General features: G+C 34.9%; 1 protein-coding gene across 4 annotated transcripts in view; it reads right to left on the reverse strand.

Moving 5' to 3' along the window:
• Positions 1-525: 525 nt before the first annotated feature.
• The window catches only part of MAP4K5 (mitogen-activated protein kinase kinase kinase kinase 5), a 141185-nt gene continuing 125277 nt past the window's right edge, over positions 526-16433 (reverse strand). For all 4 annotated transcript variants that reach the window (XM_027111192.1, XM_027111191.1, XM_027111190.1 and 1 more), the window contains exons 29-33: positions 12353-12421; positions 9862-9954; positions 7266-7336; positions 4541-4596; positions 526-2142 (exon numbers count right to left, since the gene is read on the reverse strand). In XM_027111192.1, the coding sequence (XP_026966993.1) occupies positions 2055-2142; positions 4541-4596; positions 7266-7336; positions 9862-9954; positions 12353-12421 (377 nt within the window). In that variant the 3' untranslated portion in view covers positions 526-2054. The remainder of the gene's footprint in view (positions 2143-4540; positions 4597-7265; positions 7337-9861; positions 9955-12352; positions 12422-16433) is intronic.

A 16433-nucleotide genomic window follows, 5' to 3' on the forward strand; every position in this document is an offset into this window, starting at 1 on the left:
GTGGGATCTTCCTGGACCAGGGCACAAACCCGTGTCCCCTGCATTGGCAGGCGGACTCTCAACCACTGCGCCACCAGGGAAGCTCATGTTTAATCATTTGTAATAGCATAGGACTAAAAGACTAACTGTAAGCTCTGGATGCATGCATGGGGTGGTGGGCACATTACGATTTTCACTGGGTATTTTATTATCTTCAACTGGGAGTTATCCAGCTGGGCAGTTTAGCCAGGACATTTCTGATGTCAGGATCTTTTTAGGTCTTTCCACTTGCACTGACCAGATGGCACAGAGAAGACTCTTCCAGTGTTGTTAGGATGGGAAGATCTGGCTGCCAGGATTCAGAGAGGAGGAGGAGGAGATTGGTCTTTGTATCCAGAATGTAAATATTTCCTGTTTTGAGTATGGTCCCCTGCCATCTATTGTATCCAGTGTCCTTCAGTCCAGAGGCCCCATTTAAAATACCCAAAATAAACAGCAACACACTTACTGAAATCATAGCATTTTTAAAGGACTATACTTTATATATCTCATTTGCATAATATTTTATTGTTTGCATATTGCATAGTGAAAAGAACAGAGTCACAAGACTCATGGTCTGACTCAACCACTAACTTGCTGTGTGAATTGGGTTAAGTCTCTTAACCTTGCTAACCCCTTATCTCCTCATCTAAAAAAAGGAGATGATGATATACCTACTATACAGGACTGCTAAAGACCGAATGAGATAGTTACACTGTCTTTCTCTCAAGGAACTGCTGAAAATGAATTTATAGTCTGCTCTTGCCACCCCTTTGTTCATCATCTCAACAATAACTGTTAAATGCATTAAGACAATAGGTACCAGTGTGATGCTTTCAGTTTGAATACTAACAATAGCAGAAAGGAAGAAAACTCAAGAATGGCCCAATCCTTACTTATCTTTAGAATACTGATTTTTATAATACTTATTTATACTATCCCATCAGGAATTAAATTTCATTTAAAGATTTTTTTTTTTAACCTACTCAAAATGAAGATCTATATATGTGAAAAACCCAAGAATACACATGTAGTTGCTTTACAATTTCCACTCTGGTATAGTATAAGTAAAATACATATCATGGGCAGTTAAACACTTTTCCCCCCTACATTAGGGATGATAATATATATGAAGATTAATTTCTTATGCATTATCCCTAATGTAAAAAAAAAAAAAATCACAGGTATATTATGCTGCTTGTCAAGAATACATACACACAGTAGTCACATCTAGAAATACACACTCCTTCTAACAATATTTCAACCATCATCATTATCTTCTGTATGACCCCCTACAATTATATGTAGTTGAAAACACAAAACTCTCTTTTAAGGCAATTCTGGATGATATTATATTACAAAATACTTGCATTAAATAATATTGCATGTATGTATTGAACCTCCAAACACAGCCTTTAAACCCTCAAAGTACTAGTCTTAAAAGGTAAACAAAATTTTTATATATTATAAAAAAATTTAAGCTGCTCTGCAACCTTCCTTTGCTAAAAGTTAGATACATTACACCACTCCAGCAAGAGATTAATAAATAAGGATTAAATATTCTATTTTACAAAAACATACAGAATGGCCAATGTAAAAGTGAAAGGCTTACCTGATAATTTCTTTATCAAATTATGTTCATTAAGAAGGAATAAAACATGGTATAAAATGAGAAAACTGTCACTAAATTTATCTCTCTGAAGATAATCACATGAGTTGTTATCTAAAAATATCATGGCATCCTTGTTACAAACATTTTTTTTAAAAAGACTGTGTTTCCTGGAACTAGAGGACTATCTGTCTCATAGCTTTTATTAAGCAAACTTGATAAAACCACCACATAGTGGCAAGAGATAGAATAGCTGTTTCCAGCTACAGAAAATATTGAATTCTACCTTAAAGTACAGATCATTTGAGATATAACCCATAACAATTAAAGCAAATCATAGTGTAGTTTGTACTGAATTTCCTTAAGATATTTTTGCTTTCAATGGAGTGTATTCATTTTCCTGTCATTTGAGACCAATTTCTGTTGCTTAGTAACTATTTTCATGTCCAGCCAAGATGTAAAGATTGCTGTGTGCAGTAGGATTTTCTGTTGGCCTACTTTCCAAAACAACAACCCTGCAATTAAATCAAAACAAAAGTCTTGTTAAAGAGGAGAAACAGAGATTTCATCTTCAAATACTAACATCAAACCAGGAAAGAATATCATTGTTCACATTCACATAAAATTACACAGAGATCACATTAATAGATGCACAGTCAAATTCAGCTTTACATTTTACAGCTTAAAAACAAAACTGAATAAGAATTGATGAATTTATGAATATAAAATATTAAAAACATTTCAGGATAGTCTCATCTTATTCCAACTAAAAACAAATTTGCTTTACTCATATATACCAAAAAAAGGTATAATAAAGCTTTAGAATATACATGAACAAGAAGGGGATGGAGGAAGGGCTGAGACAATAAAACAGGATTTTAAGAGGCACCCACTCACACTGTTCTTCAAGGTATTTGCAAATAAATAGTAAAGTATGAAATGGGGCCGTCTCCCTTGTCCCTGGAACAAAGGCAGGGTTAAGAGTTCAATGAAAGGACCAATAGGAAGAAAAACCAATCAAGTGTCATATCATAGGATCTACACTGTGGGAAGACAGGTTTGAGAACAAAATAAAAAACAATATGCCAGTGCAGAGAAAAAAGTCTAGAAGGGGAAATGGGAGGTGGGGGGAGTTGCATAAATAATTTATATTTTTCTAGTGTATGAATTTCCTACAACTAGCATATTATTACTTTTGAAATGAAAACAAAAAAGTAATATATACTTAAAGCATGCATTAAAGCAAAGTAGAAGGCGAAAATAAAATTACCTATAATTCAACTGCCCAGTTTACCATTATTAATATTCTGACATAGTTTTCTTTCCTCCTAGACATTAATACCTATATTTAAACAATACAATTTAACAAATCACTTTAAAAATTAAGACAAAACAAAAGCCTTGGTTAAGATATATGTCTTAAAATCAAGGAGATGCCCAAGTAAGAAGATAATCAGAACAAGGCAATGGTCTGAAAAAAGTAGTTTTTTAGGGCAAGAGTGACAGAGAATGGAGAAACAATACAAACAAAGAAGGGATAGATGAAAGAGAAAATTCTGGGGGAAGGAGTTGGAAGGAAACAAGTAACTAAGAGAAATGGCTTCTGATGCCTACCCTCTATCAAGCAGAAATCTCTCATACTATGTCTCACCAGAGTGCTATTTGTGCCAGGATCACTGAATGATCTACAATTCTTTTGTCAGCCCTTCCTGGAGAAGCAAAGGGCCTCCCATTCTACAGTCATTTACCAGGTGGTCCTCCAATTCTCTTTTATGCAGGACTAGTTACTAGGTTGCCATGCTCTCTGGGCTTGCCTTTTCAACGGCAATGGGTAGTTGCCATTTTCCAAAAATCCTTTTTCTCTTCACAAAAGTCTCTTTAAAAAATTTTTATGCAGTCATAACTCCAATTCTCCCCGACTTCCTTAAGTGTGTAATATCTAAGCAATGGTTTTGTGACTAGACTGAACTTGAAGATCAGAGGTTCTCAATCCTTGCCTCAGGACTAATGTATACCACTATAGCCAGTTTTGCTGCAGTAACAACTTTTGGAAAATAGGAAGGGATAGGTATTTTATTCATTGTAGAGGTAGATAACATAGACTTTGAAGAACAAAAGCTATAATTCTTTTTTCATGAGAAAGCATAGTTTTGGAACTTATCTTTCACTTTGATCACAGAGACCACATAATTCCTTCTAATTTAGAATGACCTCAGAGACTCAGTCAAATATCTTGTGATATAAAAGTACATGTCAGGAGGTGCACATTCTGTTGGATATATACAGTAACAGTTAATAGAAGTTAACATGCCAGGAAGAAATGATGAAAACAAAGGAGCCTGAAATATGTCATGATACTAGGGACATAAACACCCATCTAACACATTTTGTCTTGGCTGAGTATAACTGTTTCTGGAATCATGATCCTCACACTGACAACAGCTTGCTTAATTGACTAATTAAAATATTTTTTCTCTCTCTCAATAAAGATACAGGGAAATTTCTCTAAGATTCTGAAGCCTCTAAGAGTTTTGTTTAACATATATAAAAATAAATAAATGAACAAACCAAACAAAAACAAACACGTAGATACAGAGTGGCTACTAGGGGGAAGAGGTAGGGGTGGAGGGAGAGTGAAATGGGTAAAGGGGGTTAACTGTGTGGTGATGAAAGGAAACTAAACTTTTGGTGGTAAGCACACTGTAGGGTATACAGAACTAGAAATATAACACTGTATACATGAAATTTATATAAATGTTATAAACCAATGTTACTTCTATTGAACAATATAAATAAATATATTGAAACAATATAAGTATATTGAAAAATAAGTGTTTGAAACACAGAGGTTGACAGTATAATTAAAAATACAATTCTTGAACTCCTTTGGTAATAAAACAACCAAACTATTACCTGTCTGATCCTAATAAGCGGAAAACTCTTGTTTCATCTGAAATCTCCTGGGTAACCTATGAAAGAAAATATCCCATATTATTAGTCCCCATATTATTTAAATTATAATTTAAAAATCATTTAGAGAGAGCAAGTATTAAAAAGAATGATAATTTTTGATAGACTCAATTCCTCAAATTAAATAGATTTTAGTAAGGTTTTTTTTGACTGCTTATTAGTAGAAACAAATCAACATTTATGGAACATCTGTTTGGGTCAAGCACTTTCCTTAGAACTTTTTATGATATGTATTATCATTCCCATATTATTAAAGAGAAAACTAAGACTCAGTGAGGTTAAGTAACTTACTTTTAGGTCATATAACTAGTAGACCCAAGATCTGAGTACAGGTTTGCTGGACTGCACAGCCCCTACTCCTTCCTTTACGTCATAGGGCAGATGCTTGAGGTGGCACCCCTCAGCCCACCTGATTTCAGCAGAGCTGCGGTAGACACTCCCATGCACCTGTGTCTTACATCTGTGTACTGGGGGTATTCCTCTGCTCTGTCTTCTCCAATACTAAAGAAAGAAGGTACTCAGTCGTGCACAGGTACTATTCCAAAGTGTGGGGAGTTGACACCTCTGGGGGAAACCCTTAACTACCAGGGACAGCAGTTGGTGTATAAATGCACCCGCCTCCCCACCTTCTGATGAGCCAATTCTGAGGTGTGCTCCACACTGTTCCTCAGTAGTTCCTATAGGATTAAGCCCTCATTGCCCATAGTGAGAAGCAGTTTATTAATGTGCTCTTTGTTGGCTTTTTGTCCCTCTGCATCTTACATTCCTTACTCTGTCACTTGTTTTTCTGGGATCTACTCCCAAATAAACAAGGACCTGAGTCCTTGTTTTAGGGTCAGCTTTTGGAGGAACACAAACTCTTGACAGTGTGGATATAAAATAAGTATAAAAATACTCTGCTATCAATGAGTTTGCAGTCTAGCTGAGAAGATGGAATTAACAAACTTGAACCAGAAAATAAATCTGGTGCTATACTAAATGCAGCTGATTTTCAGAGTATTCAGTTCAGAAATGTTCCAATCTTTGTGGACTAGAATGGCTGATTTTTACATTATGAACATTATAGGTAGGCCCAAATTGAAGGATGAGAACAAAACCAGAAAGAAAAAGGTAAGCAAGATGACTTAAAAATAGGAGGTAGAATTCACACTTGATATGGTAAACAAGTAACTTCTACAGATTTCAAACCACAGGAGTGACACAGTGAAAACAGCATCTGAGGACAATTAATGTTATGGCAGTAAGTAGGACTGTAGGCTTCATTAAATGCAGGGGCCTGGTGACATTTAGTGACATGGGTCAGTAACTAAACGGACGCTTTCAAAGACAAGCTGATTTACGTCATTTTCTCTTGGAAGCATTCTAATTCCACTGATTTACATCATTTTTACTTGGAAGCATTCTATTTCTGCATTCATATAAGAGGTGGAAATAGTTATATCTAAATAACAGTGTAAAGGTAATTCAAATAGAAGATTTTAAGCTTCAAAATAAGTCCATATATTTGTGAGGCCCTGGCGTGCAAGAATTACACAGGTACTCACACAAATGGGAAATGTCTCTGTTAGTATTCTCTTAACTGTTAGGATTCACCTCTCAAGGTGGGAGCCCAAGTCCCACCTCCTACATGAAATATATCCTGATTATCTCAGTAGAAGTGATTTTTGGAGACCCTTCACATCCAGGCTCTGTCACTTAACTAGTTCTGTAACTCTGGGTAAGTTACTTAATCACTCTGTACCTGTAAAATCGGGAATATGAATAGTACATAACTTTACTTTGAATTGTACCTAAACCCCACTGTATTATTAGCCTTCAATAAGATAGCATTTGTAAAGTGCCTGGAAGATAGACATCGTAAGGGTTTGATATTATTTATAATTATGCTTCATTATGTCTTCAGTGCTATAATAAGAATAGTGTCCTAAATGTATTTGATACTCAATAAGTATTTAGTAAACGAATTAATTTTCTTAGATTTTCCTTAGTCCCGTGATCCAATACATATTAATTTAGAATTTAAAATATAACATTAAAAAAGAAGCTGCAGGGGCTTCCCTGGTGGTGCAGTGGTTAAGAATCCGCCTGCCGATGCAGGGGACACGGGTTCAAGCCCTGGTCTGGGAAGATCCCACATGCCGCGGAGCAACTAAGCCCGTGAGCCACAACTACTGAAGCCCGAGCACCTAGAGCCCGTGGTCCCAACAAGAGAAGCCACCACAATGAGAAGCCTGTGCACCACAACGAAGAATAGCTCCCATTCGCCACAACCAGAGAAAAGCCCGCGTGCAGCAACGAAGACCCAACGTAGCCAAAAATAAAAATAAATAAATTTATACAAAAAAAAAGAAGCTGCACATTTATAGATTATGGAAAAGGCTTATTACCTTTAGAAAAGTTTAGTAAGTTTAGCAACCATATTTATAAATTACAAATAAGAGGTCTGAAATTGTGTAAACTCATGTTTGACAATTCCTCGTGGCCACTGAGAATACAATAAATACAAAACTGAACATTATTTGAAGGGAAAATACTGGCAGTTTTGTTCTACCGGCATTAAAGGCATTAAACATAGCAACGTGGGTTCAGAAAGAAAATACATAAAACGAATGTTTCAACTTTTAAAATCTTTAATGGGAATCACTGGAGGTAATTAGAGAAATCTTACCTCATCTGATTTGAAGCTTTTACCCTGCATTCCATGTTTCCAGAAAGCCAACACACTGTCTTGAAGGCATACTAAAAAGATAAGGGAGAACGGGACTAAAATAAGGCACATAGTAGTGCATTATACATTTTCCTTAACTGTCTTTAATAAATGATAATGTAAGGCTATTCAAGTGCTTGGTGCAAAATTCCACTGTCTAGACCATTAGTTCCCAACATTTTTGTGACTAAGTCATGACAAAGCTCAAATAATTTATTGAGGCAGGGTCATGGAAGTTTTCAAAGATACATTATAACAGGCATTTATTTAAAAATGAGCTAACTTTTGATGAGCTGGACATCAGCATATTAATTTTTCTTTCATATACTATCTTTTGTCTTAGGTAAATAAAGTAATAAAAACATAACTGGTTTTTTGGATTAAAAACATGATCATTTAAATAATGTGATATATTTAGAAGTAACTATTAAGGAAGCATCTTTTATTTCTGTTCACATATTCCCTATTATAAAATTAATTTTTAAAAATAAACCTGTCCTGTAATCTAAAATTTAACCACACACTGAATATTTCTGATCTGTGAACCAATTCTTATTTGGAGGGGCTAGGGGCTCTCAGCTATCGTATTCACTGTTGCTGCCCAACCCCATCAGGGCTCCAGAGCCCACCGGGCCTTTGCCCTGTCCTTGCAGGTCCCACTGTTCACAAGTGTGGTCACAGATTTGAGCCAAGCTTGCCCAACTTCTTGATGGCTTTGGAATCAGGAACGACCGTGACCCCAAAGTGTGGCCACCTCATGACATGCCATATCCCCTCTTGCTGCCCACCCATCTCCCACGATCCCCTGGGGTGGCCTGAGGGTCTTGGAGGAAAACCTGTTCTCGCTGTGTCTTGTCCATTTCTGTGTCCTGCCTGTGCTGGGCCCACTGAAGCACACATATGGGGTCACTTAGTGGTTTAGAAACAGAGTGGCAGGGCCCCCAATTTTGGGGTGGGGGGGAGGCAGCAGGGCCTCTGGGTCCTTCCTGGCCAGAGGCTAGAGTCACTAAAGCACAGTGAGAGAAGGAGAAAACCAATTTGATTGTTGGAGAGTTAGCCATATGCCCTATACCAGTAAAGATGATGGGAGAAAGTGATTGAAATTTATTATATTTCTTACTAGAATACTGACTCTGTAAAAAGTTAACATAAGAATGTTCTGGAAACATAATTTAGCTCAATAAACATTAAAGTATTTTGCAATAACCAATCATACAAGCTTCACTAGCCATGAAATAAAAAAACAGGTAGTACTGGCTTTGTTTTTAAAGGTGACTTAAAGGGACTCTTTTTACCCAGGAGGATCCTTGAAATTATTCCAAAGTTCACTGGAAAGAAGAGATGGTAGCCTAGGAGGAACAAACTTTCGTAGAACGAAAATATCCTAAAAAATTTGGCATATATGAAAAAGTTGAGGTACTAGTGTGTTTCAGTTAAAATTAAGAGGACCTAAAGATCTGTATATTGGAATCTCTATTGAAAATATTAAATCTTAGAAACTGGCATGCAACAGCCAGCATACAAAGGACTAAAAGAAGAAAATATTTCCAAAATGCCTTTTGTCATGGCATCTACAGAAAGTTTAGGTTTTCTGCTTGAATAAAATTTCCAATCATAAGCAAATTATTCCTATGTAAGAGGGTTACCCAGAGGGATGAATGTTCTTTGCAATAGGGCAAAACTCCACTTGAGAAACCATTAAATTTTTAAAAAATCAACAGAAAACTTTCTAAACAGTGAGAAACACATTTTTAGAAGTATATACATTTAATTATAAAATACACATATTTTTTACAGCCCAAATAAAAATCACCAATTTTAACTGTTTTTGACTTAAAGTAGAACCATATCATGAATTGTTCAAAATGTTTCCACCCATAGTATTTTTTCATAAGTTCTATCACCCTTGAGGAAAATACTTACTGACATATAATCAGTGAGGATGCAAACAATAGTAATTTTTATCATAATACCAATGATATTACAGAGTAAAACACTCATTGACAAGGAAGCAAATTCAAATGGCATAGTATTTTCCAGATTCTGTGGGAAAGTATTTATATTTAAATAGACCTAAAAGCAAAAACCATCAACACACACCAACCAGAATCTTACACGGCAAAGAATTCTAGCATATCTAACATTGTTAATCACATCACACAAATACCTTCATGATTTGGAAAGAATTGGAAGAAGTATAATTCACTTGATGCAGCAAAGGGAACAATGAATAGAAGAAATGATTTCATGTTTTAAATATTCAAGAAACGACAATAAAAGATTTATTACGGTCCAGACCTGCACTGTCTAATATTATAGTAACTAGCCCTGTGTGGCTATTTACATCAAAATTTAAATTAATTAAAATTAAAATGTAGCACTAGCCATGTTTCAAGTACTTAACAAGTGTGGTTAATGACTACTGTATTTAAGAACACAGAGAACATTTCTATATCAAAGAAACTTCTATGAGACAGTGCTGGTCTAGATCACCCTAAGTACAGAATGAACTAAAAACCAAGTACTCTAAATGCATTATTAATAAAAGGAGACTTACCTACAGATTCAATGCGAAAATCAAAACTTAGCTCAGAGGCCAGTTTCTTACTTGATTTTAGTTTTCCTTGTAGATTTACAATTTTTACAAATTCTTAAAAAAAGAAAAAACAAGTCAAGACTGGAAATGCAGATTTGCTAAAATAAATGTAACTTGATAAGTGGATTTTACATGGATATATAACAATATTAATAAAGTTCAATTATTTCTCTTGATTCAAGTATGCCCAGTGAAAAACTGTCACTGATAGATTCTATAAGAGTGAGGCCTCCGTTGTAAATGGCAATTCCACCAGTACTTTTTTTCATAGTTTATATTGAACACTTACGTTCTCATTTTTTAAAAAGTGAAGTGTTTCTTTAATAGCGGTTAACTTGGTGCCTAAATATTCAGCAATAGGAGTTGGTTTTTTCCCCCTTACAAATTACATAACATATGATAAGTAATATTTGCAGTAATTCTTAACTTTAGTATGTAACTAATATTCTACAGAAGTACAAGGGAGGAAAAAATAGTACTCTCAAAAGTCAGAATTTCTTTATAAGTAAACTCTGGGATAGACAGTATATGTGAATATTTCTATTTCCCTTTTGTCCATTTGTTTTTTAATTTAACCATCTTAGCTCTGACTTGGAAGATATCTTCACTCTGCATTACTTTCTCATCTGTCTACCATTATTTGTGATTACACACCTATCGTGATTACACACCTATCTCCATTGCTGCTTAGTAAAACTGATTTATACCATAGAGTTGACAAACAATTTTCGAAGTGTTACACTGCTCCCCTAAGAAAAAAAGAACAACTGAAGAAAGTCAACTTTCCATTTACCATGAATAGCTGGGAAATGGAAGTCCTAATTAATCAAAGGTTTAAAAAATTTTTTTAAAAATAAATAAATCAACAAAATGAAAACTAAGTACAATTTATTTTCCTTGTTTGACTCAGAAGGTATTTAGGCATTTAATGTTAAAGGTTCAATACTACTACAATTAAATTCTGATCATCTGTTTATTTCATTAATTAGTACTGAGTCTTCTACTTGTTTGGGTAAAAAATAATTTATCAAATTCACTTAAGAGTAACCAAACAACATGCCAATCTTATCAGTATTCAAAGAATCAAAAATACTTAAGGGATAATGGGCAAATGAAACACTCTGGGTTTGGTTTACTTATATAATATTAGATGATCTTTATGATTCTATAAGGCAAATCCACTAGGGAACACTTTAGAGAACAGAAATTAAGACAAAAATACAGGTAAATTAAGTAGTGGAACAATTTTAAAAATAACCCTAAACATTTTTGGGCAGGTCTAGTAATTTTAAAATATTGGAATGAATCAAACCACAGCAAATATTGCCAAATTTCAAATATAATGCCAAGTCTGGGTGAACTTCACTTGCAGGATTCATTGCATTAAAGTAAGGGGGATTTTAAGAATTAGAGTGCTTTGTTTGCAAAATTGAAAACACCTGTTGTTAAAGTTTTTCTGTCTCTTCCACTGCATATACAGTACAACACACATCTATCAGTAACACCTCTCGCTGCATCAAAAGAATCACTACTAGCAGGTAAAGGTGTCAAATCTATTTGTGCATTAGAATATCACACTGACATGATTCCAAAAGTTCATGTTATATGACTACAAGTGACCAAATTAGTATAACCTTCTATTTTTTCATTAATTACAATGAATTATACAGAATTTTATACAGAATTTTACCCCAAGGTTATGGCAAACTATTCTAATACAGTTGTCCCTCGGTATCCACGGGGAATTGGTTCCAGTACCCCTCACGGAGACCAAAGTCCATGGATGCTCAAGTGCCTTATATGAAATGGCCTAGTGTTTGCATATAACCTACACACAACCTCCCATAGACTTTAATTTTAAAAAATATTTTTATTGAAATATAGTTGATTTACAATATCGTATAAGTTTCAGGTGTATAGCACAGCGATTCAGTTATACATATGTGTGTGTATATATATGTAGATATAGTTTTTTTTAGATTCTTTTTTTCCCTTATAGGTTATTACATAATATTGAGTATAGTTCCCTGTGCTACACAGTAGATCCTAGATTACTTATAATACCTAATACAACACAAAAGCTATATAAATAGTTGCCAGGCACTTGCAAATTCAGGTTTGCTTTTTTGAGCTTTCTGGAATTTTTTTTTCTAAATATTTTCAATCCATGGTTGGCTGAATAGAGGATGTGGAACCTACAGATACAGAGGGCTGACTGTAATGTTCCCAAGTAGGCCAAACAGAATAAAGAAAAAGGTCACAGAGGACAGTCTGACAAACAGATCAATTAGTTACTACATCTGTAGCCAATTTAGGTTTTTCATCAATAAAACAATGCCACTTAAGGTGGAAAATTGCAAATCTACTTTACTGATTCTATTAGAATCAATTCCATGAAAAGGTATGTTATATCAAGTAGTATACTTAGAATAAACTTTAAAATAATACTTACTGTCTAAACACACTAAAACAGTATCTCTCTCCAATTGTGTTACATGAATGGAATCTAACTGTTGGCTGCCTTGGGGGGAAAAAAACAAGGTTACAGTTATATAGCATGCATTAAAAACTAGAACTTAGAAAAGAAACACAAATTATGATTTTTTTTCTGTGATTTTAAGCTAGCCTTTGAAATAAACACAGAAATTATATTTTGTAATTGTCTTGTCAAAAACTGTATGTAAGTCAATTTAAAAGAACAAAGTCCTATGCAAGGCTAACTGAGCTGAGAAAGGCTCAATACTACATTTAGTTAATACCTCTGCTAGTTCTAGAAAGATGAGTTACAAAAATAAAATGAAGCAAATGGTAAATATGGGGAAGAAAGTAAGATGCATGCTATATACAGTGACTAGATTTTGCTTTGCATTTTGCAGTAGCCAATGGGAAGATGAAAACAAGATCAGTTACGTGCATCACAGTGTCCCTGAGATAAAAATAAGTCAGTAATTCAGAAAAAGCAAAAGGATTAACGAAACTATTAGAGAGAAATTTTCCTGGTATTTGGGGGGGGGGAATGGTGTGTGTGTGGGGGTGTACGCACGTAGGGAGGAGTTCCTGTATTAACAGGACACCAGGGTAGCATAATGAACAATACTGTCAACGATATCTTCGCAGGAAGCAACTTTCATCACTTTGCTGATATCACAGTGCTACTTCTCTTAACATCTGCTAATAGAAGTCATGACATTTTTGTAGAACATTTTTGGTAAAACAATTTATTTTAGCCACTCAGATGGTGTGAACGGTCTAGATGAAGCTAAGAAAACATTTTAGATAATTTAAGAGCAGTCATTCTTTTTTTTTTAAATTAATTTTTATTGGACTATAGTTGATTTAAAATGTTGTGTTAGTTTCTGCTCTACAGCAAAGTGAATCAGTTATACATATACATATATCCACTCTTTTTTAGATTCTATTCCCACATAGGTCATTAAAGAGTACTGAGTAGAGTTCCCTGTGCTATAGATTCTTATTAGTTATCCATTTTATATATAGTAATGTGTATATGTCAATCCTCTTGAAGCTTTTATTAAAAATTTTTCAATTTTATTTTTTTATACAGCAGGTTCTTATTAGTCATCAATTTTATACACATTAGTGTATACATGTCAATCCCAATCACCCAATTCATACCACCACCATCCCCACCCCCCCGTGGCTTTCCCCTCTTGGTGTCCATACGTTTGTTCTCTACATCTGCGTCTCAACTTCTGCCCTGCAAACTGGCTCATCTGTACCATTTTTCTAGGTTCCACATACATGCGTTAATATACGGTATTTGTTTTTCTTACTTCACTCTGTATGACAGTCTCTAGATCCATCCACGTCTCAACAAATGACTCAATTTCGTTCCATTTTATGGCTGAGTAATATTCCATTGTATATATGGACCACACTTTCTTCATCCATTTGTCTGTCAACAGGCATTTAGGTTGCTTCCATGACCTGGCTATTGTAAATACTGCTGCAATGAACATTGGGGTGCATGTGTCTTTTTGAATTATGGTTTTCTCTGGGTATATGCCCAGTAGTGGGATTGCTGGATCATATGATAATTCTATTTTTAGCTTTTTAAGGAACCTCCATACTGTTCACCAGAGTGGCTGTATCAATTTACATTCCCACCAACAGTGCAAGAGGGTTCCCTTTTCTCCACACCCTCTCCAGCATTTGTTGTTTGTAGATTTTCTGAGGATGCCCATTCTAACTGGTGTGAGGTGATACCTCACTGTAGTTTTGATTTGCATTTCTCTAATAATTAGTGATGTTAAACAGCTTTTCATGTGCTTCTTGGCCATCTGTATGTCTTCTTTGGAGAAATGTCTGTTTAGGTCTTCTGCCCATTTTTGGATTGGGTTTTTTGTTTCTTTAATACTGAGCTGCACGAGCTGTTTATATATTTTGGAAATTAATCCTTTGTCTGTTGATTCATTTGCAAATATTTTCTCCCATTCTGAGGGTTGTCTTTTCGTCTTATGGTTTCCTTTGCTGTGCAAAAGCTTTTAAGTTTCATTAGGTCCCATTTGTTTATTTTTGTTTTTATTTCCCTTACTCTAGGAGGTGGATCAAAAAAAGATCTTGCTGTGATTTATGTCAAAGAGTGTTCTTCCTATGTTTTCCTCTAAGAGTTTTATAGTGTCTGGCCTTACACTTAGGTCTTTAATCCATTTTGAGTTTATTTTTGTGTATGGTGTTAAGGAGGGTTCTAATTTCATTCTTTTACATGTAGCTGTCCAGTTTTCCCAGCACCACTTATTGAGGAGACTATCTTTTCTCCATTGTATATCCTTGCCTCCTCTGTCATAGATTAGTTGACCATAGGTGCATGGGTTTATCTCTGGGCTTTCTATCTTGTTCCATTGATCTACGTTTCTGTTTTTGTGCCAGTACCATATTGTCTTGATTACTGTAGCTGTGTAGTATAGTCTGAAGTCAGGGAGTCTGATTCCTCCAGCTCCGTTTTTTTCCCTCAAGACTGCTTTGGCTATTCAGGGTCTTTTGTGTCTCCATACAAATTTTAAGATTTTTTGTTCTACTCCTGTAAAAAATACCATGGGTAATTTGATAGGGATTGCATTGAATCTGTAGATCGCTTTGGGTAGTATAGGCATTTTCACAATATTGATTCTTCCAATCCAAGAACATGGTATATCTCTCCATCTGTTGGTATCATCTTTAATTTCTTTCATCAGTGTCTTATAGTTTTCTGCATACAGGTCTTTTGTCTCCCTAGGTAGGTTTATTCCTAGGTATTTTATTCTATCTGTTGCAATGGTAAATGCGAGTGTTTCCTTAATTTCTCTCTCAGATTTTTCATCATTAGTGTATAGAAATGCAAGAGATTTCTGTGCATTAATTTTGTATCCTGTAACTTTACCAGATTCATTGATTAGCTCTAGTAGTTTTCTGGTGGCAGTTTTAGGATTCTCTATGTATAATATCATGTCATCTGCAAACAGTGACAGTTATACTTCTTCTTTTCTAATTTGCATTCCTTTTATTTCTTTTTCTTCTCTGATTGCTGTGGCTAGGACTTCCAAAACTATGTTGAATAAAACAGTGGTAAGAGTGGACATCCTTGTCTTGTTCCTGTTCTTAGAGGAAATGCTTTCAATTTTTCGCCATTGAGAATGATGTTTGCTGTGGGTCTGTCGTATATGGGCTTAATTATGTTGAGGTTGGCTCCCTCTATGCCCACTTTCTGGAGAGTTTTTATCATAAATGGGTGTTGAATTTTGTCAAAAGCTTTTTCTGCATCTATTGAGATGATAATATGGTTTTTATTCTTCAATTTGTTAATATGGTGTATCACATTGATTGATTTGCGTATATTAAAGAATCCTTGCATCCCTGGGATAAATCCCACTTGATCACGGTGTATGATCCTTTTAATGTGTTGTTAGATTCTGTTTGCTAGTATTTTGTTGGGGATTTTTGCATCTACACTCATCAGTAACATTGGTCTATAATTTTTTTTTTGTAATATCTTTGTCTGGTTTTGGTATCAGGATTATGGTGGCCTCATAGAATGAGTTTGGGAGTGTCCCTTCCTCTGCAATTTTTTGGAAGAGTTTGAGAAGGATGGGTGTTAGCTCTTCTCTAAATGTTTGACAGAACTCACCTATGAAGCCATCTGGTCCTGGACTTTTGTTTGTTGGAAGATTTTTAATCACAGTTTCAATTTCATTACTTGTGACTGGTCTGCTCATATTTTCTATTTCTTCCTGGTTCAGTCTTGGAAGGTTATACCTTTCTAAGAATTTGTCCATTTCTACCAGGTTGTCCATTTTATTGGCATAGAGTTGCTTGTAATAGTCTCTTAGGATGCTTTGTATTTCCGCGGTGTCTGTTGTAACTTCTCCCTTTTCATTTCTAATTTTATTGATTTGAGTCCTCTCCCTCTTTTTCTTGATGAGTCTGGCTAATGGTTTATCAATTTTGTTTATCTTCTCAAAGAACCAGCTTTTAGTTTTATTGATCTTTGCTATTATTTTCTTTGTTTCTATTTCATTTATTTCAGCTCTAATCTT

This window comes from Aethalodelphis obliquidens, unplaced genomic scaffold, assembly GCF_003676395.1.
Source record: "Aethalodelphis obliquidens isolate GAN/ISIS:26980383/991018 unplaced genomic scaffold, ASM367639v1 scaffold10, whole genome shotgun sequence".
Classification (NCBI taxonomy): Eukaryota; Metazoa; Chordata; class Mammalia; order Artiodactyla; family Delphinidae; genus Aethalodelphis; species Aethalodelphis obliquidens.